At 41.6% G+C, this 25,490-nt stretch overlaps 1 protein-coding gene across 1 annotated transcript; it reads right to left on the minus strand.

Annotated features, from left to right (window-relative positions):
- Positions 1-1,062: 1,062 nt before the first annotated feature.
- LOC308290280 (uncharacterized protein) lies at positions 1,063-24,406 on the minus strand (the record flags this gene model as incomplete). The annotated part of the gene is made up of 4 exons (XM_080732065.1): positions 24,324-24,406; positions 21,817-21,978; positions 8,925-9,331; positions 1,063-1,107 (listed from the first exon to the last, which is right to left on the minus strand). The coding sequence occupies exons 2-4, from the start codon at positions 21,944-21,946 to the stop codon at positions 1,063-1,065; spliced, it is 582 nt and encodes a 193-aa protein (XP_080588191.1). The 5' UTR covers positions 21,947-21,978; positions 24,324-24,406.
- Positions 24,407-25,490: the final 1,084 nt, after the last annotated feature.

A 25,490-nucleotide genomic window follows, 5' to 3' on the forward strand; every position in this document is an offset into this window, starting at 1 on the left:
TGCACGAAAAACATTCCTTGGTGAAAAATCGGCCTTGGTTTAGTGATGAAAAGTGCCGAATCATCACTTTTCACATGTTTCTGGGGTCCGTTTTAGCCCAAGGAATGTTTTTCATGCAAAACTGATGCTTGCAATGGATTCAGAATCATGAAATACCCCTAGTTAGACCCCTCATATGCTACTTGAAGCATATTAATTTTTTGCTTATTTTTTCCTGTAATGTAAAGTTGATGGGACACCAACTCTAGCGGCTGATTATGAAAATCGGATCGCCCAACATATACAAGTTAGCATCCGGTGGTTTTTACATGCTGGGGACCCATACTCAACATTTCTAACATAAAACATTGGGGTACTCAAAATGTCTGGGTTCACATTCTGCCTACTAGACTATCTCCTAGAAGTGAATAAAAGAGTAACGCTAATGATATTAGGCTCAAGAGGATAGCATATTCCAATTTGTTTATATCGAAATCCAAGATGGAGGACATTTAATCCATGAATTAATCGCAGTTTATGGTTTTAATCACAGGTTAAGGTTTTAATCACAGATTTGTTAAGCAATGCTTACATTTAAGTGGTGCAACGCACCTCGATTTAAAATAAAACCTAGATCAACAAACCCTTGATTAATCTTAAACTAAGATTTATTTAATCCCTCTTGGTGCAAGCCGCCCTTTGTGTATTTTTATATCAAAGGTCCCTAAATTGGCCATTCTTAATTATTTCCTGTGAACAGACATGTGCTGTGTGATGACATAGATAGACTTTTTGGATATAAATGAACCTTTGATTACATTCACCTGTTTGTTTCCCATTGCTGGCTCCCATTACCACAGATATAAAAAGCTAGATACCTCCCCCGCCGCTGCAGTTCCACGTCCCAAGTCCTTAAATCAATCCTATTTCCTTGCTTGTATGTTAGTCCCTCCCATTGAGGAAATAGAGAAGAGGAGACGACCCATTGGCCATTTCTGATGACAACATCACAGGTGATAGGCCAACTCCCAGTGGGTGGGACTAACAGACAAGGAAATAGGAAACAAGTGAAGGAAATAGGAATTATTTAAGGACTTGGGACGCGGCGGCGCGCCTGGTCAAGGAGTCCTGGCAGAAATGGCGGAGTGTGGAAGACAGACTGTCACTCAAAAATCTGCTGGCCAATCACAGTGCGTCTTTTCCGGGACTTTTCCCATTCAATTCAAAGGAGCTTTATTGGCATGTTAACATGGCCAAAGCAAGTGTCAATACCAGACATGGAGTTGGATCCAGGATTTGGTCACATTCCCGTCTACATTCATTAGACAGATTAATGAATCATGTTACTTACCTGTGGAAAGTGATTCCCAGCGTTCTAGTTTCCAATGTGCATCTGTTTGTACAACCCGGAGCTGTACATGAAACGACCATGTTTCTCTCTGGGAACTTATTTCACAAATCTCTGAGTGTTTGGTGACAGCTCCAGTTTTGTTTTCATTCAGTTCCTGATGTTGCGCGGCTCAGCGGTGCGTATGAGAAAACCCGCCCCATCTGCCTCTGATTGGCCGACCGAATTTCCGCTTCTGTGACGCACAGGGAAGAATTCCGTAATTATTTTCATTTTTTTTGCCAGGAGTCTTGGACCCACAGATATAAAGAGCTAGATGCCTCGTTCGCCTCTGCAGTTAATTGGAGCGATGTGCAAAAGTTCTAGACCGGACTTCCTGAAAAAACAAAGGGAACGCTGTCAGTCAAAGTGACTACTGGCCAATCACAGTGTGTCTTTTCTGTGACTTTTCCAAGGACCACAATTCAATTCAACAGAGCCAGTTCCGATGTTGCGCTGCTCAGCTGTTCTTATAGGCTGCATACGTAAAGACCAGCCCCCACCTGCCTCTGATTGGCTTACCGACTTCCGTATGTGTGACGCACGCGGAAGCAATGAACACGGAAGCGACGAAGACCAAGAGGGCGATAGCAAGAGGGTGCAAAAGACCTGTACTTCCCGTTTCTGCATGACGTAGGGGAGACACCTTTTTAGGAGGCAGAAGCAGGTTGGAGTCTATTCATTTACAACGAGAGAGCTAACGTGAACACAGATCAAAATAATAGTTCAGAAGCTATGCTCACTGAACTAAATATTGGACCAGATCATCACAAGCCACATAATATTAACAAAATTGTCATACTAAAGTGGCTTTTTTCAGCGACACAACAACTGAGAAAATCAACTTTATTATTGCTCTTTAGCTGTCCCAGCCAATAGCACCCACACTCTCTCGCGGGAGCACCAGTAAACTAGAATCCAGTAAACAGGCCGTGCGCGAGATTTGCCGTCAGAGCCGGCGCCCACTTAGGAGTCTATTTGTAGGATTTGTGTACCATGTCTCTAGTGGATCCAATGAGGATGAGCTATCTTCATTAATTAAATATCTTTGACGAAGATTCCCTTGGTTGCTCAATGCATACGCCCCCTAGCCGAAGGAGGCGTCTAGCTTTATATGTCTGTGCTTGGACCAGCACCCCCCAGCCGGAAGAGGCGTCTACCTTTCTATGTCTGTGCCCATTACTCCCATTACTCAGATTTTACATCCCATCGCCTGAAGGGCTGGTCCCTTCTCATTGGTTCAGAAACACACAGGCTTCCTTTTTAGACTGAAACAAAAAAATGGCCAAATAGTCATTTCATTGGGTCTTTAATTCACACTCCTAGATTAGGTGTAATAATTACAGTCATAATATATTATTCAGTTAATTTCAGTTAATCATTGTATAATACAACAATTAACATAATCAAAATGGATTGATTCAATAATTTATTAACAGTTTGAAAGAAAACAAAAGTACAGTGGCACAGTTATACAATAATGCTAGGATAACACTAAAGTCCTGGGGTCTTGTTTCCATTGTAGTCCTATGGTGCTTTGCTGGGTGTGGAATGGAGCAAAGCAATATTACATAACAGATATGAAGAAAAAAAAAACGAGACACACACACACACACACACACACACACACACACACACACACACACACACACACACACACACACACACACACACACACACACACACACACACACACACACACACACACACACACACACACACATTGTACACACACACAATGATCTGTAGGGTAATTCATAGTATGAGTGAATAACACCAACATAATTTGCCAGTCATGACTGCAGGATCTGACATTAAAGTTTCTTTTCTACTTCCCAACGAGTCTTCTGCGTCCTTGCAGGTCTCCACAAGCAAACAGTCCATCACATCCACTTGCATGTTGGTTTGTAGATTTATGTTTGTGTGCTTCATACTATAGTTTGTTTGTATGTGCATGTGAACTCTATCCTCTAACTGATGAAATTACATTTAAAGGTTGTCTTGTGTGTAACAATGGTTGTTTTAAGACATGAATAATGTATTTTTGTTGCGGCAGTTACTTTGAAGACAAGGATGGTTAAGTGCATTTCATCAACCTATGAAGCTCCTATACACTCACACTAGACCTAAAGCAGTGAAAGACAAGCCTGATAACTGTGTACTTGCACAAACTCAATCAGGTGAAATGTTAACAAGCACTCACACTCATGTTGGTATCAGTCTAGAGCAGGGTTTCTTAAGGTGGGCGTTTTGGCACCCTAGGGTGCCTTGGTGTCAGTCCAGGGGTGCCTCAGAATACTTTGATGCTATGTTGAATTAATATCACTTCAATTTAACCACGTAGACCCTCTTAATCTAGTAAAACAGACCTGGGATAAACAGTACTTTTACTCTTTTTCAGCCAAGAAAAAAAAAACTCAGAAAAAAAAGAATAGCAGATCTACAAGGATCAGCTATTTTGGGGGAATTAAAGGCCAAGTATAAAAGTTTTGTAGAATGGAAAACAAAGTCCTAATTGAAACAGATGTTCTTTCCAGTTTTCCTTGTGATAATCTGTGGGGGACTATTGACTTATTTATGTATCATTAACATGACAAAAGGTGCAATAAAGTAACAATGTAATTCAGGGGAGCCGTGGATGGAAAAGTTATTTTGTGTGACCTGAGCCAAAAATGTATGAGAACCACTGGTGTAGAGCCCTGCTCAGTCTAACATACAGAGATTGATAGTCAGGGGTTTTCTTTCTAACTTTGTCACACTTTAAATAGTTTTTAAATTTAATTTTGTTTGTATATTTCATCATTGTTGGTGTGCAAATAATTAAGTATTAATTAAGTATTACACATAAACATCCCTGTGGACAAGTGGGCAGTCCTTAATGTCAGACTCTGTATCCTTAAAGTTGTACCAACTTTTTTTATAAAACAAATCTTAAAATTGTCCTAACTGTTAAATCGCTAAAGTTTTAGAACACCCACTCCGTTATTTTCAGCTTCTGAAGCCTTCTCTTTATATGTTTTCTTCTTAGCAGTGACAGGGGTGGGATTTCGCGCGAAAATGACGTAATCTGCATCATCTGTATACGTTGTGTATACGTTGCCCAATCACATCGCCGATCATGCACACATGGTACACTACCGGCCAATCACAGCTTATCTGCTCTGGTCTCCAGGAAGCGCCTCCGCTTGGCTACAGTGTTTACCATGGTGAAGGATTTTAACCTCTTAATCCACAAATCCTGGCCAGAAAATTACGTTCTACCATGCGTTCTACCCCTCCACGGATTACTATCGGTCGCGGTGGTTTGCGGCGCCGCTCCGGTGGTCCGCGGCGGTGGTCCGCGACGACTCCGGCCGAAAAACGGCCGAAAAAAGCAATACCGCTACTGACCACTAGTTGAGCAACTTACACAGTACAGCTTTAAGCAAAGAAAAAGAAGAAAAAAAAAGATCAATGTAAATGGTTACCTTTACAACAGACTGAGAAAATTAAGACTTACACAAATTAACCGGAGAAAGTCCAACAAGTCCTAAGAGTGCAATAAATATCCATACATGGTGTTTTATCCTCTTTCCATCCAACATGAAGTGTAAGTAACCACATAAGCACTGCCTTGCCAACCAGATGCACCTGCTGGGCAGAAGGCGGTGCCACTGTCCCCCCTAAAAGATTCTCTTAGATTGTTTACTCTGGACTTTTGCAAAGTTTTATACGTTGTCACCTTGTTAATTGTTTACTCTGGTGAGATCACTGATGTTTTGTCAATGACTCAACTGACACTTCTACCTCATTTTGCTTAAAACAGGATGTAGACCAGTATGTATACTTTAACGCGACTTTGCCACAAGGGGGATCAGATGAATAAAAACAACATCCATTCCTACCCAATAGTTTATTTTGTTTTTAATTTCTACATTGTATTAGTTTGCTTTCTTATGGTGTCCTTTGTGGATCCAGTTATCAAGTGTATATTCATTGATGAACATTTTTCTGTTAATCTATTTTTAGAATCTATTGAAAAAGCCTATGTAACTTAATAAGTGAATTAATTAATGAAATTAGTGGGTTTAGATTGGTACATACATAACAGTTCATAATTCATGGAGTAAAATGTATATTTCATGTTTGCTAAAGGAGATGCATAATTCAAATACCTACACTTCATGTTTGATTAAAAAAAAGAGTTGATACAAAGAGTAACTTACCTTTCATTATTGTTGTTAAGAAGTTAAAATATTAATTTGATTGTGATTAAGATTAGCCATTTCATGTTGTTTGCACTATTAAAGGAGAGTCATGTTGGTTTAAAAAACAATTCATGTTGAGTAATTGTCACTCGCAGACATATTGTCAACTGTTATCGATTCTTCTGTATTTTTGGGGGAATTATTATAGAGCATAAAGCCTTGTTAGGCCTACTGTATACTTTGTATACATATTGTATTAACTATTGTGGACACACGCTGGTGACGTTTCAGGGCACCTGAATCAATTAACCTCTTTTCACAATGTTCGCACTGGAAAGGTTTTTGTCCAGTGTGGATATTCTGGTGTCTTCAGCTTAAAGGAGCTATAGTCAACTTTTTCTTGAAAAACGGATCCTAAAATAAAAATAATGTTTTGAAAATATTTTATAAAAAAATAAGCTTCATATATGTGTTTCTATTAAAAAATTACCACAAAAAGAGTAAAATAAGGATACAATAATCATTTTGGCCATTGTCAGACCAACACTTTGTTTACTTTCTAGTCTAGACTAGGATGTAAACAAAGTGTCGGCCCTACAATGAAAAAGTTGAGTATAGCTCCTTTAAATGAAATACTGAAACTCTTGTTACAGCTTTGACACTGGAAAGGTTTTTCTCTTATGTGGATACGCTCATTGGGGCTGCAGCTAACGATTATTTTCATAATCAATGAATCATCGATTATTTAAACGATTAATCGATTAATCAGATTATGGCACTAATTTAGCTATTACCTTATACGTTAGATTTGATCTTTTTAGACATGTTTTAACTAACATAAAATACTTTTAAGATGAACAATTCATTCAAAAATACAGAAATTATTACATTTTGCTCAGCTGCCGATTAGGTTGCTACTAAAAGCAATACCTTTTTCTGACTGCATACTGATTAAAGAATAGCTACACATTTGTCAGGCTAAAAGGTAACGGTACTCTTTTCAAATAGGTAATAAAAATAAAAATATTCAAGTCATTCTTTGTTCTTGACCCTATATGCCTGCATGGTATTAATAGAAATTCCAGCGATTAGTTGCTGATTCGATTACGATTACTAAATTAGTTGGCAACTAATTGAACAATCAATTTGATTACGATTAATGGTTGCAGCCCTAACGCTCATGCGTCTTTAGATTGCATAAGTTATTGAAAATCGTGTGACAATGTTTACAGTGGAAGGGGTTTTCTCCAGTGTGGATACGCTCATGTGTCTTCGGTGCACCTGTTTCGAATGATATCAACGCACTTAATGCGAAATATTCCCGTGCTTTCAGATTCTTCAATGCAGAGGTATCCATGGATACTTGGATATCCAGTATCCAATATCTCACCAATGCAGAGATATTAGTAGTAAATTGTCGACATCTAGTGGTCAACCTCAGAGGAGCACAAAAATAAAACCTGAGGTGAATCCCAGCCTCGAACCAGATGCAAAGTATTCTCTGTTCCCCGGTGTAACGCTCCACGCCACAGACCCCGACGGAGCGGCGCGGTATTGCACTCAGCCGCGTTACCGAGTTATGTGCCGTTATGGACAGAATAGTAAATATTCAGTCCCTCACTATCCACGTCTACCCCACTGCACGTCTACCCCACTATCCACATCATAGATAAATGCACAAAAAAGGAGTCACATCATCCGTTCATCAGCTCAGTCAGTAGAGCACGGATGCAACAAACCCACGGTTTGGGTTCGATTCCCCTGAGGGGAATAATATTCAAGGCGAGAGATATCGGCGCATGCGTACTTCAAAGTGCACGTGAACGAGTATCCCGTGGATACTCCTCCGTGGATACCCTGTGGATACTCTCTGCATTCAAATGTCTGAGAAATGGTGAAAAAGTCCGGTTGAATGCGTTCAGGGCACCTAACTGAATGAAACTCAGCGTTTACACTGGAAAGGTTTGTTCTCTTGTATGGATACACTCATGTGTCTTTAGATTACCTAACTGATTGAAACTCTTGTCACAATGTTTACAGTGGAAAGGTTTTTCTCTAGTGTGGATACGTTGGTGTGTCTTTAGTGTAGATGAATGGTTGAAACTCTTGTTACAGATTTTACAATGGAAAGGTTTTTCTCCAGTGTGGATACGCTGGTGTGTCTTTAGTGTATATGAGTGGCTGAAACTCTTGTTACAGACTTTACAATGGAAAGGTTTTTCTCTTGTATGGATACGCTCATGTGTCTTTAGATTACCTGACTGATTGAAACTCTTGTCACAATGTTTACAGTGGAAAGGTTTTTCTCTAGTGTGGATACGCTGGTGTATCTTTAGTGTAGATGATTTGTTGAAACTCTTGTTACAGATTTTACAATGGAAAGGGTTTTCTTCAGTGTGGCTACGCTCATGTGACTTTAAATTAGTTAACCCACTGAAACTCTTGTCACAATGTTTACAATGGAAAGGTTTTGCTCCAGTGTGGATGCGCTGGTGTGTATTTAGTGTAGGTGACTGGCGGAAACTCTTGTTACAGATTTTACAATGGAAAGGTTTTTCTCCAGTGTGGATACGCTGGTGTATATTTAGTGTAGTTGACAGGCTGAAACTCTTGTTACAGATTTTACAATGGAAAGGTTTTTCTCCAGTGTGGATACGCTGGTGTGTCTTTAGTTTAGATGAACGGCTGAAACTCTTGAAACAATGTTTACAGTGGAAAGGTTTTTCTCCAGTGTGGATAAGCTGGTGTGTCTTTAGTGTATATGACTGGCTGAAACTCTTGTTACAGATTTTACAATGGAAAGGTTTTTCTCCAGTGTGGATACGCTCATGTTTCTTTAGTTCATATAACTCACTGAAACTCTTGTAACAATGTTTACAGTGGAAAGGTTTTTCTCCAGTGTGGATACGCTGGTGTGTCTTTAGTCTAGTTAACTGGCTGAAACTCTTGTTACAGATTTTACAATGGAAAGGTTTTTCTCCAGTGTGGATACGCTGGTGTGTCTTTAGTGTATATGATTGGCTGAACCTCTTGTTACACACATTACAATGGAAAGGTTTTTCTCCAGTGTGGATACGCTCATGTGACTTTAGATTACATAACTGAATGAAACTCTTGTCACAATGTGTACAGTGGAAGGGTTTTTCTCCTGTGTGGATACGCTCATGTGACTTTAGATGACTGAACTGATTGAAACTCTTATCACAATGTTTACAGTGGAAAGGTTTTTCTCTTGTGTGGATAAGCTCATGTGTCTTCAGAGTACCTGACTCACTGAAACTCGTGTTACACAATCTACACTGGAAAGGTTTTTCTCTAGTGGTGACACCTCTACTTGAAAACATCTCTCCCCAATCACTGTCGTCACTGACTTCAGGGTCATATTCAAGTTTAACTTCAGAGCAGTGTGAAAAGATGTCAGCATCAACTTCACTTTTAACTGCTAGTAATGTCAACATAGATCCATCAAGTTCCTCTGGTCTTTGAAGTATTTCCTTCTGTGCTTTAATGTTTGGAGGCTCTGGTTCCCCCTGTTCCTCTTTAATGTGTGGATGCTCTGGTTCCTCCTGTTCCTCTTTAATGTGTGGAGGCTCTGGTTCCTCCTGGAGCAGACTGGAGCTCCTCTCCTGTTTAATAGAATCCTCTTTAATGTGTGGAGGCTCTGGTTCCTCCTGTTCCTCTTTAATGTGTGGAGGCTCTGGTTCCTCCTGGAGCAGACTGGAGCTCCTCTCCTGTTTAATAGAATCCTCCTCTTTACACACAACCACGTGCAGGATATCTAGGAGCAGAAAAAAATAGCATGATGTTCAACACAGGATTCCTAAAATGACAAACGTTTTCTCTACCATGTTCCATGTACAAAATGAGCCATCACCTACTTAAAGGAGTGCTTCTCCACTATTTAAGGGCTTTTGTAATCCCATAGTATGATATTCGAACATGGGGAAAGGGTGATCCCGTGAGTGAGAACTGTGCTTTCCCTGAGCTCACTCTGACCTCACTTCCTACAGCACCCATGATGCTTTGCGGGAGCAGCGCAACGACAGCCAAAGCTAAGCTAACAGCATAACATCCATGATAACATCCCCTCTCGCCTCGCTGCGCTGCTGCTTTAGTTTGTTTGTTGCTGTTGGTTGTAAGTCACGTAGTAAGAAGATGGGATGTTATGACCGCAGTGATGAGCAGTTGTAGACGTTTTGAAACGTGTGCAACTGTGTTGGTGAAACAAAATGTCATTGTTGTGTTACCGTGGTGTGATGACTGAAGCCGAAAGCCCCGGGTGCTGCTGACTGCTGAGAACCAAACTCCATATGCCCAGAGATAACTCGCTATTAGTCGCTAAATTCGCTGAACAGGGGCTAAGAGACCACTGTGACTACAACAGCTATGGGACATGAATCTTCAGCTCTGTAGTGAACATTTCACAACAGATGACTTCCACGAGATGGAATGGCAGAATTGATGGACACAATGCATTACGGAAGAATTTATGGACACAATGTAAAGCTAAGAAAACACTCCCCTTCCCTCATTGACCATACATGAAGCTAGATCGCTTTTTTTTTCTTTTTTACTTATAGGTGCCTGGTCTAAATGTTATTGCTTTTCTAGATTGATATTCCTATGCATTTGTTATATTGTTGTTGATGTACTGACATTATCTTGCTCATTATATTGATGTTTTACCTGCTTATTGTAAGTCGCTTTGTATTAAATCATCTGCTAAATGCCTAAATTGTAATCATCCAGCACTTTTGCCAGTTACCTTTTATGCTGTTGTTCTACGCTGTAGTATAAAGTAGGGTTTTAACTTACAAACAAAATAATAAACAAATAGGTTTCTGCCCGAGAACCCCCCAACATTATATGAAAGATGTAACATGGTAAAATGCAGTGTTACTGTTGTTAGATATAGATCTGTTATTTTTTTATTTATTTTTTGCAACTGTTGCAAACTGTTTTGAAATTTAATTGTAAAAAATGTGTGTGAAACTGTGAACCCCTAAACTTTTTTCCTCCTCTTTGTTGTCTATAATTGCATACAGATCTGACACATCAGTGGCAGTTCATCATCCACCATGTCCAAGCTAGCAGTCCTGCGGGAGGACATCGGTACAACTGTCTACATTGCCCTCTGAATGAAGAGATGCAGTAGAAGAAGCAGCTTAAAAGGAACTCCCAGGAATATTAATTACAATCTCGATTCATACATCAATGTGATCTAATTTTTAAATATTGGACTACACTAAAGCCTCTTTCAACTCTAATGTTGCCTCGCCTGCTCTGTACACTCAGTAATGACAGTCAAGAGACTTGAGAGGCTTGTGAGCTTGTTATTTTAATAAGTCAAATTGGGAAACAAGATAAAAGTGTGAATAATTTTCCAATTCGTAGGGAGAAAAATAATCATTTACAAGAATCGTGCAGCCCTTCTGCAGATATAAGTGTCTGCTCAGCTCCTGTTCGACCCCAAAGAACCACCAAGTTTCCACTCCTCAAGATGGAACTCGTCCACCAACCCAGACCTCGCATTTGCTGTTTGCCGCAATGGTGACCCAATCCCGGAGAGACAGGTTATCGAGAGGTTCCCCCGGTCACACCATCGACCGTCTGTCATCCAAGTCCCCTCACTGGTACAGCCAGTAGGGGGCAAACCTGTCCGTAGGTGGAACTTCCGGAAGGCCAACTGGCAGGCATTCACCACGGAGACAGAGAGAACATCAGCCAGCCTCCCGGATCCAGACATCGCCGATGTGGATACAGCATATGCAGCCTACTGCAATTTGCTCTTAAGTGCAGCAAAAAAGTCCATCCCACGCGGCTACAATGCGAGCTACATCCCGGGCTGGGACGAGGAATGCAATCACCTCCTGCGTGAACACCAGCAGGCTGGCTCAAGGGAGGACGTGGACACGACTGCAACGGCACTACTCCACAAGCTGGACGCCACCCGAAGGGCCAGATGGACTGAAACCGTTGAATCAATCAATTTCACCCATTCCAGCCGTAAGGCATGGCAGATCCTTAACCAGCTTACTGGCAGGAAAACATCACCCACCAAGTGCCCTGTGACAGCAGATGCCATTGCAGCCCAGCTCCTAAAGAACAGCCAATTCCAAGGGGCAGATAAGAACTTTGCCCGCCTTACACTGCGCAAGGTGTCTTCCCTCTCTAGAGCACCCAGCGTCGATGCTGACATGTCCAGAGACTTTACCATCGCTGAACTTAGGGCAGCCATCGGCAACCTTAGGCAAGGCAAGTCCCCAGGGCATGACAACATCCACCCGGAGTTCCTGATCCACCAGAGTGAGAAAACATCTGCCTGGCTTTGCTCTTTCTTCTCTTCCTGCTTTCAGAGGTCAAAACTACCAAAGACTTGGCGCCGTGCTACTGTCATTGCCCTTCTGAAGCCAGGCAAACCTGCGGATGACCCAAAGGCCTACAGACCCATCTCGCTGCTCTGCGTCCCATTTAAGACCCTGGAGAGGATGATCCTCAGTCGCATAGAGCCAGTAGTGGACCCACAGCTTCCAAGGGAACAGGCTGGTTTCAGGCGGGGCAGGTCAACAGTAGACCAAGTAACTCTGCTCACTCAAGACATCGAGGACAGCTTCCAGGCCAATGAGAAAGCTGGTGTTGTGTTGCTTGACCTAACGGCCGCCTATGACACCGTCTGGCACCGAGGACTTCACCTGAAGCTCCTGAGGACCATCCCAGACCGGCATATGGTGAAGTTCATAATGGAGATGCTGTCCAACCGCAGCTTTACCCTTCGGACCAGCGATGACCAGCGAAGCAGACTGAGAAGGTTGAGAAACGGGGTGCCACAGGGGTCTGTCCTCTCACCACTGCTATTCAACGTCTACATCCATGACCTCCCGGAGACGTTATCCAGGCAATATGGATACGCAGATGATCTGGCCATCATGCTGCGACAACCAACATGGCCAGCGGTGGAAGAGGGTCTTAACCAGGACATGGGCACCTTGGCTGCCTACTTGCGCAGATGGCGTCTGCAACTGAGTATGGGGAAGACTATATCTGCCGCATACCACCTGTGTAACAAAGAGGCAAAGAAGGAGCTGTTGGTGTCTGTCGACAACAATCGTCTGGAACACCAATTTGCCCCCAAGTACCTCGGGGTTCGGCTAGATAGGACACTGTCCTACAAACAACACCTGGAAGAAGTGAGAGCCAAAGTGACATCAAGGGTCTCACTTATCCGCCGCCTCGCTGGCACAACCTGGGGTGCCTCTGCCAGGACACTACGTATCTCGACGCAAGCCCTGGTGTTCTCTGCGGCAGAATACTGTGCCCCAGTCTGGAGTAGGAGCCCACATGTGAAGAAGGTTGATCCTGTCATCAATAATGCCCTTCGGATCATAACTGGCTGCCTGAAACCCACCCCTGTGTCCTACCTGCCAGTCCTAGCAGGAATTCCCCCGGCCAGCCTAAGACGAGAGGCCGCTACCCTCACACTCGCAAGGAAAGCCCAAAAACATGACTGGCATATCTTGCATGAAACAACAACAAAGGCAGTGCCCCCAAGCAGACTGAAGTCCCGCCACCCCTACAACAGGTCAGCTCAAGAGATGCTTGGTTCCATCCCTGAGGACATGTCTGCAAGAACATGGCTGGCAACTGCCTGGAGGCGGGAATGGGAGTCGGCTGAGCCTACAAGTATGCACCATCACATCCTAGACCCGGGAGATGGAGTCGAAGGAGAACACCTACCACGCCGGCAGTGGACCCTGCTGAACCGCCTTCGCACTGGGGTTGGCCGCTTCAAAACACCCATGAAGAAATGGGGCCTGGCAGACAGTGCAGTATGCGAGTGTGGAGAACCCGAGCAGACTGCAGAGCACATAATCACCACCTGTCCTCTGTACAGACCTCCTTCAGAGGCCGGCCTCTTCCAAGTGGGACCAGAGACGAGGGCATGGCTTTCCAACACTGAGCTGGACATATGACGAAGATACACGAAAGAAGAAGAAGTGTCTGCTAAATTTCTAAATTAGATCAGCTAACACAGGGAACATGTCAGAACCCTAAAACATCTGGGACAACCCTCCACATTGGTCCAGAGTGTCAGCGATTCTCACTGACACTCTGACAGGCGGCTGACTCAAAGACGAGACCAGGATTTCTATACCCCTACAAGGGCTCAACTTCAGTCAAAATAAACAAAACTAATTCGCTACTCACCTAACCAATGGTAGTTTTGCATTGTTGAAAGTTTATTCTCTGCGGTGGGAATTCTCTCGGCACCCCACACTCTGTAAAATACATTTTTGTCCTGAAATAAAATGCACCCACTTCGAGCCACCACAGAAAACCCGGAAATAAGCGGTGGTCGGAGTAGGATGTGTTTTATTTCATGACAAAAATAATGCTGAGAGGTTTCCCACTGTGGAGAATAGACTTTCAACAACACAAAACAACCTTTGGTTAGGTGAGTAGCAAAGCAGTTTAGTTTATTTTGACTGAAGTTGAGCCCTCGTAGGGGGCTCAACTGAAATGTCAGAACATACATCAGTGAGAATCGCTGACACACTGGACAAGAACTACACGTCCCAGACGCTTCTCACTTCTGGCTCCCAAAATGTAGAACAAACTCCCAAATCTTGCGCCTCAGTTATCCTTTTTCAATTACATTTATTTTATCCTTACCTGTATTATGTGATGTGCATGTTGTTTATATGTATATGTTCATACAGGTGCTGTAGAAGCCTTTCACAGTGCGCTGCTCAAATGCATGCAGAGATTCTATGCCTCCTACACTGCCATTGTCATTATCAGTAGTATTAGAATAACGGTTTCAATTTCAGGAGGATCCCACACCAAAAAGGCATACTGCAGGCAAACGAAGAATCAGGTTGTGAATAAAAACAATATGTAACGTTGTCATGAGCTTTTTTGGTTTAATCCTCGCAATCTGTCATGAAAATGTCTTTTATATTTCATTCAAGTATATATATATATATATATATATATATATATATATATATATATATATATATATATATATATATATTACACCTGAATCACCCATTAATTCCTGGAGTAGAGCAGTTGTTCTCAACCTCTTCAAGCCGTGACCCCCGGTATCCCCGCAACAATCATATTTGAACAGGGGACCCCCCACCCTGATAAGCACTTGGACTGTAGGAGTTGAGGCATTACATTCAGCTTGACTTCGTTCCACAGATAAATATTGTGAAACTAGCCAATCTACAAGCTCAAACTCCCACAGACTCAAAGGTTGAGAACCACTGGACTACAGTAATGCCTCCTCTGAAACAGACAAAAGTACTTGCTACTGTGTTACAATTTGATTGTACTGTGTTTACTGTGTTACAAGTGGCAGGTTCACACAGCACTCAGTCAATTCCACAACTGTGTATATTATATTTCTTACAAGTAAAAACAAAAAAGAAGGAAAATCCAATGTCTTGAATCTATTTTATTATCTATTATGACTAGGATTATGACAAGGATCACACAGATTTTCACATCTCTATGCATTTATTATGTATAATACAATATAATGATGCAGGGTAAGAAGACATCGTTGACTCTCCACTTGCAGCCTCAGGACACACTCCAAATGATACTGCAGTGCCTGGAGTGAGAAGAAGAAAAGACTGTGTTGTAACATGTTGCATAGTCTTTGTCTCTGTCACACACAAAGGGTTCATCGCCATGGCAGCTTATTGTGTACAAACTGTCAAATTTTGTCATGGACATACAAATATTAAATATTACCAGAGACAGATCCGCTAGCCCTAAATAGCCTACTAGTGCTGTGGTTCTCAAAGTGTGTTGAGGGACCTTCCGTTGAAGGTGGTTCAACTGGTTCAAATGGACCACAAGTTTCTGAGAGCAGTGGTGTAAATCAGTACTTGTAAAATGTTGAGGTATTTGTACTTTGAATAGTTCCAGCTTTCTGTACTTGTACTTGACTCCAGCTCAAATCCAAATATAATACTTGTACTCCATTACAGTTATTTGAAAACCTTAGTTACTTTGCACACAAATGATTATCTATCTATAAATGCGAGAAGTCTCTGCGTGTGTGTGTGTCTGTAATCCGCGTATCTCGAGAACCGTTCGTCCCACCGACTTCAGATTTGGCACGCGCGTTCCCCGCCGCGGCACGGAGTGCAGTGCCGGGCCTCGACCCGACCCGACGTGCGGTTTTCCGAAACCGGCCCGAAACGTTCGGAATATCCTTATGCGGAGCTGATTGTTGACATCAGGCTGTTCCGGAGGAAATCGGCGCAAGCGCTGACTCATTGTGACATCACTCATAAAAGGCTCTGACATCACGTACGTCACATGAGTCAACAAAAAATCTCTGAATATCTCCATATATAGCATATATGGGCATAAAATGGACGCAGAATCACAAAGATCTCCATATACGGGCATAAAGGGACACAGACAGACGGATACAGAGATCTCCATAAATGGGCATAAAATGGACGCAAATGGCATATATGGGCATAAAATTTACGCAGAATCACAAAGATCTCCATATACGGGCATAAAGGGACACAGACAGACAGATTCAGAGATCTCCATATATGGGCGTGAAATGGACGCAAATAGACAGATATCTCCATATATGGGCATATATGGGCATAAAATGGACCCAGAACTATATCTGCAGTGATCTCCATATATGGACATAAAATGGACGCTGACAGACAGACAGATAACAGATATATATGGGCATAAAATAGACGCAGAATCACAAAGATCTCCATATACGGGCATAAAGGGACACAGACAGACGGATACAGAGATCTCCATAAATGGGCATAAAATGGACGCAAATGGCATATATGGGCATAAAATTTACGCAGAATCACAAAGATCTCCATATACGGGCATAAAGGGACACAGACAGACAGATTCAGAGATCTCCATATATGGGCGTGAAATGGACGCAAATAGACAGATATCTCCATATATGGGCATATATGGGCATAAAATGGACCCAGAACTATATCTGCAGTGATCTCCATATATGGACATAAAATGGACGCTGACAGACAGACAGATAACAGATATCTCCATATATGGGCATAAATGGACACAGGCAAACAGATGGTCAAAACGGGTCCTATGACAACATGTATAATGGGGTTTGCATTAAAGGGCGGGGCATTCATTCCCTATTTACATCGTTCCCGAGTTGGCCAGGTCGCCGACTAGACGCTGGGCCGCCCGAACCATATATAGCATATATGGGCATAAAATGGACGCAGAATCACAAAGATCTCCATATACGGGCATAAAGGGACACAGACAGACGGATACAGAGATCTCCATAAATGGGCATAAAATGGACGCAAATGGCATATATGGGCATAAAATGTACGCAGAATCACAAAGATCTCCATATACGGGCATAAAGGGACACAGACAGACAGATTCAGAGATCTCCATATATGGGCGTGAAATGGACGCAAATAGACAGATATCTCCATATATGGGCATATATGGGCATAAAATGGACCCAGAACTATATCTGCAGTGATCTCCATATATGGACATAAAATGGACGCTGACAGACAGACAGATAACAGATATCTCCATATATGGGCATAAATGGACACAGGCAAACAGATGGTCAAAACGGGTCCTATGACAACATGTATAATGGGGTTTGCATTAAAGGGCGGGGCATTCATTCCCTATTTACATCGTTCCCGAGTTCGGGCGGCCCAGCTTCTAGTATTATAAAACCTAATTAATCTACTTTAGCCCTATTTTATAGCCAGGCTATTTGAAAATAGACGATCTACAAGCTCACAATGTGTTGATGCAATGTGTTGTGAGTTTGTGGATCTGCTATTTTCAAACATTGTGTACTTTTAAAGTATATTTTGATGCCAATACTTTAGTACTTTTACTTCTTACAGAGTGTTTCTATATTGCAGTAGGCCTATTGATACTTTTACTCAAGTAAGACATCTTAGTCCTTTTTCCATCTCTGTCAGAGTGTACAAATGGAACCAAATGGACCCGTAGGGGGTACTGGAAAATAAAAGGTTTGAGAACCACTGTACTAGTGGACTCCTAATGTGAAATACATAGTAAAATCAGAGTCATCATACATATTCTAAAGAAAACATACAGACATTACATAAAGTAATTGAGATTAAAATAAGAATGCGTATGCCAGGACACATTGGTGATGACACACACATACACAAATAAGTTATACATTAATGAAACACATACCATTGGGTTTCGGTTGTCTCCTCCATTTCAATTTAGGGATCCTAGCAGCATGAAGTAGTCACAACAAAGGTGGGCAGAATAACTTGGGTGCAGAGAATGGTCATACAACAGTTTGTCTGTATGATGTTAGCTTAGTGGAGTCCCAGCTGGCAGACGCCTCGTCTTTTCTCTCTGGTTCCCGTTGCTGCTTTTTTTTTTTCATTCTTCTTCTTCTTCTAATCTAATGTATAGCCTACTCCAGTTCATATAAAAAAGTACTTCTACCTAAGATTCTGCCAGCAAGTCCCTTTGTCAGTAGAAAACATGTCTGAAACAACCATACTGTTTGTTGTTGTTGTGCTAACTAGTGTTGAGGGGGATGGGGTTCGTGCTACGGCAACCACACTGGGTCAAACCTATTTGTAGTTTCTGTAGCCTTTGGGTCGATTCACACTCTAAGGAGCGTAACAAATTTTGGTTCGGCAATGTCCAGACCCAAATATAGGTTTTCCCTCCCGGTTCGGGAGAGCATCAACCGACTGAACTCGGCTCCTCGGTGCTGCTGAAATGCTGTGACTTAATTTCGGTGCTCAGCGGTGTCTTCTAATTCATTCAGCCCGACTCCAAGTTCATATTTTCGGCTGTGAATCCAAGGAAACAGCGGTCGTTTGGGAGGGAGACACGTCAACTTCCAAATGCTTGTGTGGCCGTGTATTGAGCGTCGCAGAGCGGATACATTGTCAGCTGGTTCTCGCTCTGGCTGGAGACGAGAGTGATCTATAATGTGAGCTTGTAGATTACAGGTAGATGTTTTCGACAGAGCTCAAGCCGTCAAGTCATGCCGTCATGTTCATTGCTTTTAAATGTTCTAATGATATTTTGTATGGCTCTGTTGCACTGCACTGTTAGGCTATGTGCTCTAAATCAGTGCTGAAGTTTCTCCTCAATTCTGTTTTTGCACAGTTGGCTGCCTTAAGAATCCACATTCAAAGACTTATTTGACATGTATTTAATGGCTGGACTGGGCTGTGAAAATTGATGCTGTGTTGGGGCAGGTTGAGCTGGGCCAGAAAATTAAAATGTGTCCATAAAAACCCTGACCCGCGCATCACTAGTGTATTGTAGGCTATGTGTGTAGTGTGCACGTATGTACATGCTGCGCTGTGTGGTATAACTCATTGTTACACACCAGAACCGACCTGAAAATGCACAAAGAAAACCAAACCAAACCAAATTTTCGGCCGATCCGAACCGATCCGAACCACGTTTTTCGGCCGGCGCCTATGGCGCTGGCAAATCATACTGGACTAGGCCGTTGTGGGCTGGGCCGGTCCAAATAGGACCCCCCCCACCTGGGAACCTAACACAACGCCAATGACAAGAACACATGCGACAAAATATAGCATTAGTATTGGGTAGCCAAAATAAAACATGGATTTATTTGTATTTTGTGACGAGAGGCGCAGCGCTGCTGACAGCAGCTGCAACCAGGGCGACTTTTATGTAAGAAAGAAGTCTCATACAACTCTTAATATAATAACCTTGGCATTCACTCATTTCGGAGCCACAGGTTCGGATACTACTCTCTATGCTGCTTGGGTATTGGATCTCATATTTCCAATATTAGGAGGGTCCATTCAGCTCGTGTCCGACATGTCTCGGTTCTGTCCGGGTATCGGGTTCTCATATTACCAATATTAGCCGTGTCTATTTGGGTCCGGATCCATTTTTTGCAGGTACATTTGGGTTCGGTAGGTGAAATTGGACCTGTGAAGACCTCTACTGCAGGCTGCCATTTCTCTCCATGATAATAATTCTACCACAAAAGTATTGATAACATGCTTATAATAACATGGATGCCACGCGAAAATGAACTAAAGTGGTTTTATAGGGTAGGCTACACAGGAAGAAAGTAGCCTATTAAATATAATAATAAAACAGTGTTGCCGGTGTTCAAGCAATGCACTTGGTGGTTTGCCCGCACAACGGTAACACCGATAACACTGGGTACCGTGACAACCCTAGTGGGCGTATCACCCTTGGGCTACTCTGATTGGTTGTAGGTCTAACCAATAGAGTCTGTTTGAATATTAGAGATGAGCCGATCATGTTTTTTTTAACCGATCACCGATCGCCTTTGTTTGATCACCCGATACTGATCAATCACCGATCCGATCAAGTGGGGCAATATTATTATTATTATTTATTGAAAAAATAAATATATATACAGTGTATTGTCTGCCCTTCATTTTCAAGGCAAAAACAAACCATGCGACTCTCTTTCAATTATATTCAAAATAACATTTCAGCTTACTTGGTTAATCGCATTTGTATTTAAAGCAGAATCAATAATAGGCCTGCTTAGGCCCTTAAGACAGTTTTTCTGTACAGTATATTGTACAAATATGAGGTCCTTGATCATACATTGATAGAATCTGGCAAACCACTAGCTCATGTGCGGCTATGCTAGCTCTGGTGAAATCGATCGTTTTAAACTCTATAAAGGGAACTAAAAGTTACTTTGTTTGGAATTATGGTTTTGGAACAAGGTTTAACTCTGGCTTCACTGTGATGTCACACAAACAGAATATATTGTATGCCCATATATGGAGTTCCCTGATGTCATCAATATTAATGATGCCCTGTTAGAGAGATTCCTGTGATGCCAGGGGGAACACATCCCTTTTATGCCCATATATGAGGATCCCTGATGTGTCCACATCACGGTGGCGTGACCTCGCCCTTTAGGGCAAAGTTGGCTTGTCGCCCTGTGGTGTCGTACTGGTAATAATAACACTGAGAAGAACCAGACTAATTGCAACCGAAGGTCACAGTTTAGTATGTGAAACGGCACATGCTGACTCTGTATGTCCGGACGTGTACACCTTTTTACCCATGTGTGGAGCTCACGTCAGCCACATACCACACTAACAGAATCCATATCTGGCCAAGACAGCCCATAGTGTGGCTGGTTCTAGAGAAAGGGATCTCCATGTATGGGCTTAAAAGGGATGTATGTATGATGTCAGATGTCATAGGACTTTCACATAAGGAATAACTGAGTAAGCATGTTTGGGCTCTCAGCATATCTCCATATACAGTACGTACATGGATCTCCATATATGGGTACCAGGGGTCTCTAATCTATATATGGGTAACCGGTCCGATATACATCACTGGCCACTGTGGCCAGATGGCCAAGACAAGGCGCCCTGAGGGATCTTATTAGTATCTAAGCAGTGATATTATCTGGCTATGCAAGGCTGAATCACAGTGACTTTACTGGCCCATCTTTTCTTGTTTCTTTATTTATTAAGGGGAGCCCATTGAGAGCAAGCTCTTTTTCAAGGATGCCCTGATATTTACAGTGTGGCCCTGTAGGAGGCCAGGTGTCTAGAAATGTGTCTGTGAAGCCTGTCTGTGTGTCCGGGGTTAACCTCATAAACCATTGTACGGATCAGTGCCAGTGGCAGTAGACATATTTGATAGAATGTGCCACAATTCATGGTAGTTTTTTCCCTCCAGATTATCAAAGTGCAGACAGTAATAATCAGTCATAATTATACTGAAATCTGAAAATGTTTGACATTTTTAACCATGCAAACCCTCTATACATAGTAGTACACTAACCCTCTATACTTAGTGAACTAATACGTAGTTGACTGGGTTTGACGCTGGATTTATTTCTCCCTCTACACCAAATTGGCCATTGATCTGTGGGTCGGCGGTTCAAATCCCGGGTCCTCCAGTCAACATGTCAAAGTGTCCTTGGGCAAGACACTGAACCCCGCGTTGCCTCTAATGCTGTTTGCTCGCCAGTTGCCACCATTGGTGTGTGAATGTGGGAAGTGAGGACGCTGGCGTTGACAGTTGTTCGCCGCTTCGCTCCCCAATGTATGAATGTAAAGCACTTTGAGTTCGCAACTTTCTTAGAAAAGAGCTATAAAAATGCAATCCATTACTATAATAATTATAGATGTCTCTTCTACTAGACAGACAGATATGAAGGGAAGGAGAGCACATGAAACTTACTGAGATGTGGGTGGTCTTCAGGTTCCTCCTGTTTAATAGAAATGTCTTCAGGTTCCTCCTGTTTAATAGAAATGTCTTCAGGTTCCTCCTGTTTAATAGAAATGTCCCTGGCTGAGTCTGGAGAGTTCATCTTCACCTGCAGTCTGGACTGCACACACTGCTCTGAAATGAAGCAATTGAACAATAATATGTTATTATTCTTATCAAGTGTTAAAATGATATTTGTATGTGGACACATCCACCAGTCGTTGGCACCTTAGCAGCACCCACCTGACCCAGTCCCTCCGCCTCCTCCTACAAGACCACCTACCAGTAAATAAAGGTGGAGACATGTACAGATGTCTCCAACCCTAAGTGCCCACTCGTTCAGGTGCCCAGATGTCCAGAGGCCCAGTCATCCCAAACATATGGTGCCCAGATGTCCCTAGTGCCCACCTGACTTGTATTCCCGGGGGTCCCCCAGCTAAATGCATCAAAATCAGTGTAACCAATTTAAGTCTATAATACTTAGGTGATGTGAAAATAGCAGATCTACAAGGTATTGAATAATGATGCATCCAGATGAGAAAAACTGTGAGCTAGATCAGTGGTTCTCAACCTATTCAGGCCGCGACCCCAAAACTAATCATATTTTAACTGGGGGGTCCCCAGTCCCCAGTCCCACCCTGATGAGCACTAAGAGTTGAGGCATTACATTTTGTATATCACGGTTCTATTGTGAAAATAGCAGATCTACATGCTCACAACGCCTCAAAACTTAATTTCTGCCTCTAACATTTCACAATTTTGGCAAATGCTCAATTTCTCATTTCAGAATCAGAGGTATTAAAAAGTCCTTAAATTGTCACGTTAGAAATGTGCAGATACCCTCTATACACTTAAACTTTATGTTGGTTTGTTTTCTGTTTAGTGAGAAAACAGTATTGCACATGAAGTTAAAGGACAACAAGGGTTCATATTTTAGATTGTAATTAGAGAAAAGAAAAGGTGAATGAAAGTTTGTTTATTTGACAGGGACAGTACTAATTAATGGACATGTCAGTTTTCACTTCAATGTAAATGAGCCAGAGTTAGCCACAGGCTAATTTTCATCTGTAGTCCCTGGACCTTAGTGGTGATCAAACCCCCAATCCAACCCTTGATGCTGAGTGCCAAGCAGGGAGGCATTGGGTCCCATTTTTATAGTCTTTGGTATGACCCGGCCGGGGAATTGAACCCCCGACCTCCCAGTCTCACTCTAACCACAAGGCCACTGAGCTGTGAATGTTAAAATGTTTTCATTTACTTCGTTCTATTGGTTTATCATGTTTAGCATGCTTAAATGTGGGGCCATGCATACGCATGGGGGCATGCGTACAAGGTGCTAAATATGTATTTTTAGACACATTAAGCCAGCAATTTCTTTATTGCTATTTTCAGTAACACTTCTAGCCCCCATAAGTCACATCTAACCATGAAAGGTTACGTTGTATCTTGGTAATGGGCTTATTCTGTGTAAAAAGACATATTTAGCCACTTGTACGCATGCCCCAGCCACTGAAATCAAAATAATTAAAATCTCTAAAACGATAGAAAGAAGTAAATACAAACATTTTAACACCCATCTTTTATATTCTCTAATTACAATCTAAAATATGAATCCTTGTTGTAAAAGTTGTCCTTTAATCATTTGGGGACCCCCAAATACATACATACATACATACATGATACATACATACATACATACATACATACATACATAAATAATAATAATAATTTGGGGACCCCCCTGAGGTCCCGACCCACAGGTTGAGAACCACTAAGCTAGATCAGTGGTTATTACAACTTTTACATTGAACTGGACGATAATGGGATGAACATGTACAACATGGTTCTTGCAGTTTTATCGTTCAGGTTGTGGAGTGCATCATTTCTGGTTTGTGTAAACAGACAACTATATAAACAGTTATAATGGCTGTTTTCTTGTGCAAGGTATAATCTCTTACAAAACTGTTTCAGCCATTCGTTTAACCCTGATGTAAAATTGTGATTTAACCATGAACAGTAGGCTATATATATATTTTTTTTTTTAAATAAAATAAAAAAAATAAGGAGAATATAAGTAGGGAACTATTCCCAATGCCATGCGTTACCTGGAGGTATATAGAGATTATAGATGAATCATTACAGTATGGAGACTATTTAATTAATCATTACGGTATATGGATATATTAATCACTGCAATGCTGTAAATGAAACATTGATGTAACAATAGGGTTACAATGATAAGAGTGACGTCAACAACAACATGCAACAAAACAATGTAGCCTATAAATGTCTTGCTGCTGCTGATATGGAGCTATTGTTGTTGTTTGTGTTTACTATCACTTTATAACAAGTTAGCAGCTAAGAGTAATTAGATTTATGTTCCAACTTAAATGAAGTTAATAAAGACAAAGAGATAAAACAAGACCTTAATCTTCAGTGAAGAAATAGATGAAACACAACGTGAACTAGTTCATCTTTACCTGCTGTGTTTCAGTGGTTGAGCTGCTGATAAACGTCCTCCTGCTGCTTAACGACGACACTGTTCTGAAACGACACGTTTTAGTTTCTTTGTATTTTACTTTGATATAAATCTATAATGTTTTCTTTTAAAACGTCAACAACAGGCAATCGCCATGTTGTTTTCACGTCTATGTGAAACTGGCGAATATAGGCTGGCGAATACAGATTATCTCTTCAGAATAAGAGTACCCCTGAAGCAATAGATTTTTTTTTTTTAACGATGAATTTTCCAGCAGCGTGAAATTGGCGAATATAGGTCTTCCGGTGTAAGAAAGGAGGAATATAATACCTTCAAAATAAGATGTCGGTTATTTTAATGTTTGTAAAGAGCGTACATTTAATTAAAATAATACATTTACGACGTGTGTATTTTTAAATTGCTTATACTGGTGTACTTCAAAGTGAAGGAACACGTTTTTACCGATTTAAATTGGCTATTGATCCCCATTTTCCATACAACTTCTGACCATGCTGAATCAATAATGGAAACGGTTAGAAACCGTGGCATTATAGTACTGTTACCAGCCGACAGCAGGGGGCAGCAACACATCAACTGGCGTTCAAGACAAAGTGGTCAGAAGAACAGCATTACCCACAATGCAGTAGTGAAAACAACATGGCGATTGACTGTTGTTGACTTTTTAAAACATCATAGATTTATATCAAAGTAAAATACAAAGAAACTGAAACGTGTCGTTTCAGAACAGTGTCGTCGTTAAGCAGCAGGAGGACGTTTATCAGCAGCTCAACCACTGAAACACAGCAGGTAAAGATGAACTAGTTCACGTTGTGTTTCATCTATTTCTTCACTGAAGATTAATCATATATCTTGTTTAATCTCTTTGTCTATCATTTAAGTTGGAGCATAAATATAGGCTAATTACTCTTAGCTGCTAGCTTGTTATAAAGTGATAGTAAACAGAAACAACAACAATAGCTCCATATCAGCAGCAGCAAGACATTTTTATATAGGCCTACATTGTTTTGTTGCATGGTGTTGTTGACGTCACTATTATCATTGTAACTCTATATTGTTAAAACAATGTTTAATTTACAGCATCACAATGATTAATATATTATCTACTGTAATTATTAATCTCCATATACTGTAATGATTAATCTATAAT

This window comes from Nannobrachium achirus (genome assembly GCF_963921795.1).
Source record: "Nannobrachium achirus genome assembly, chromosome: 8".
In the NCBI taxonomy this organism is placed as follows: Eukaryota; Metazoa; Chordata; class Actinopteri; order Myctophiformes; family Myctophidae; genus Nannobrachium; species Nannobrachium achirus.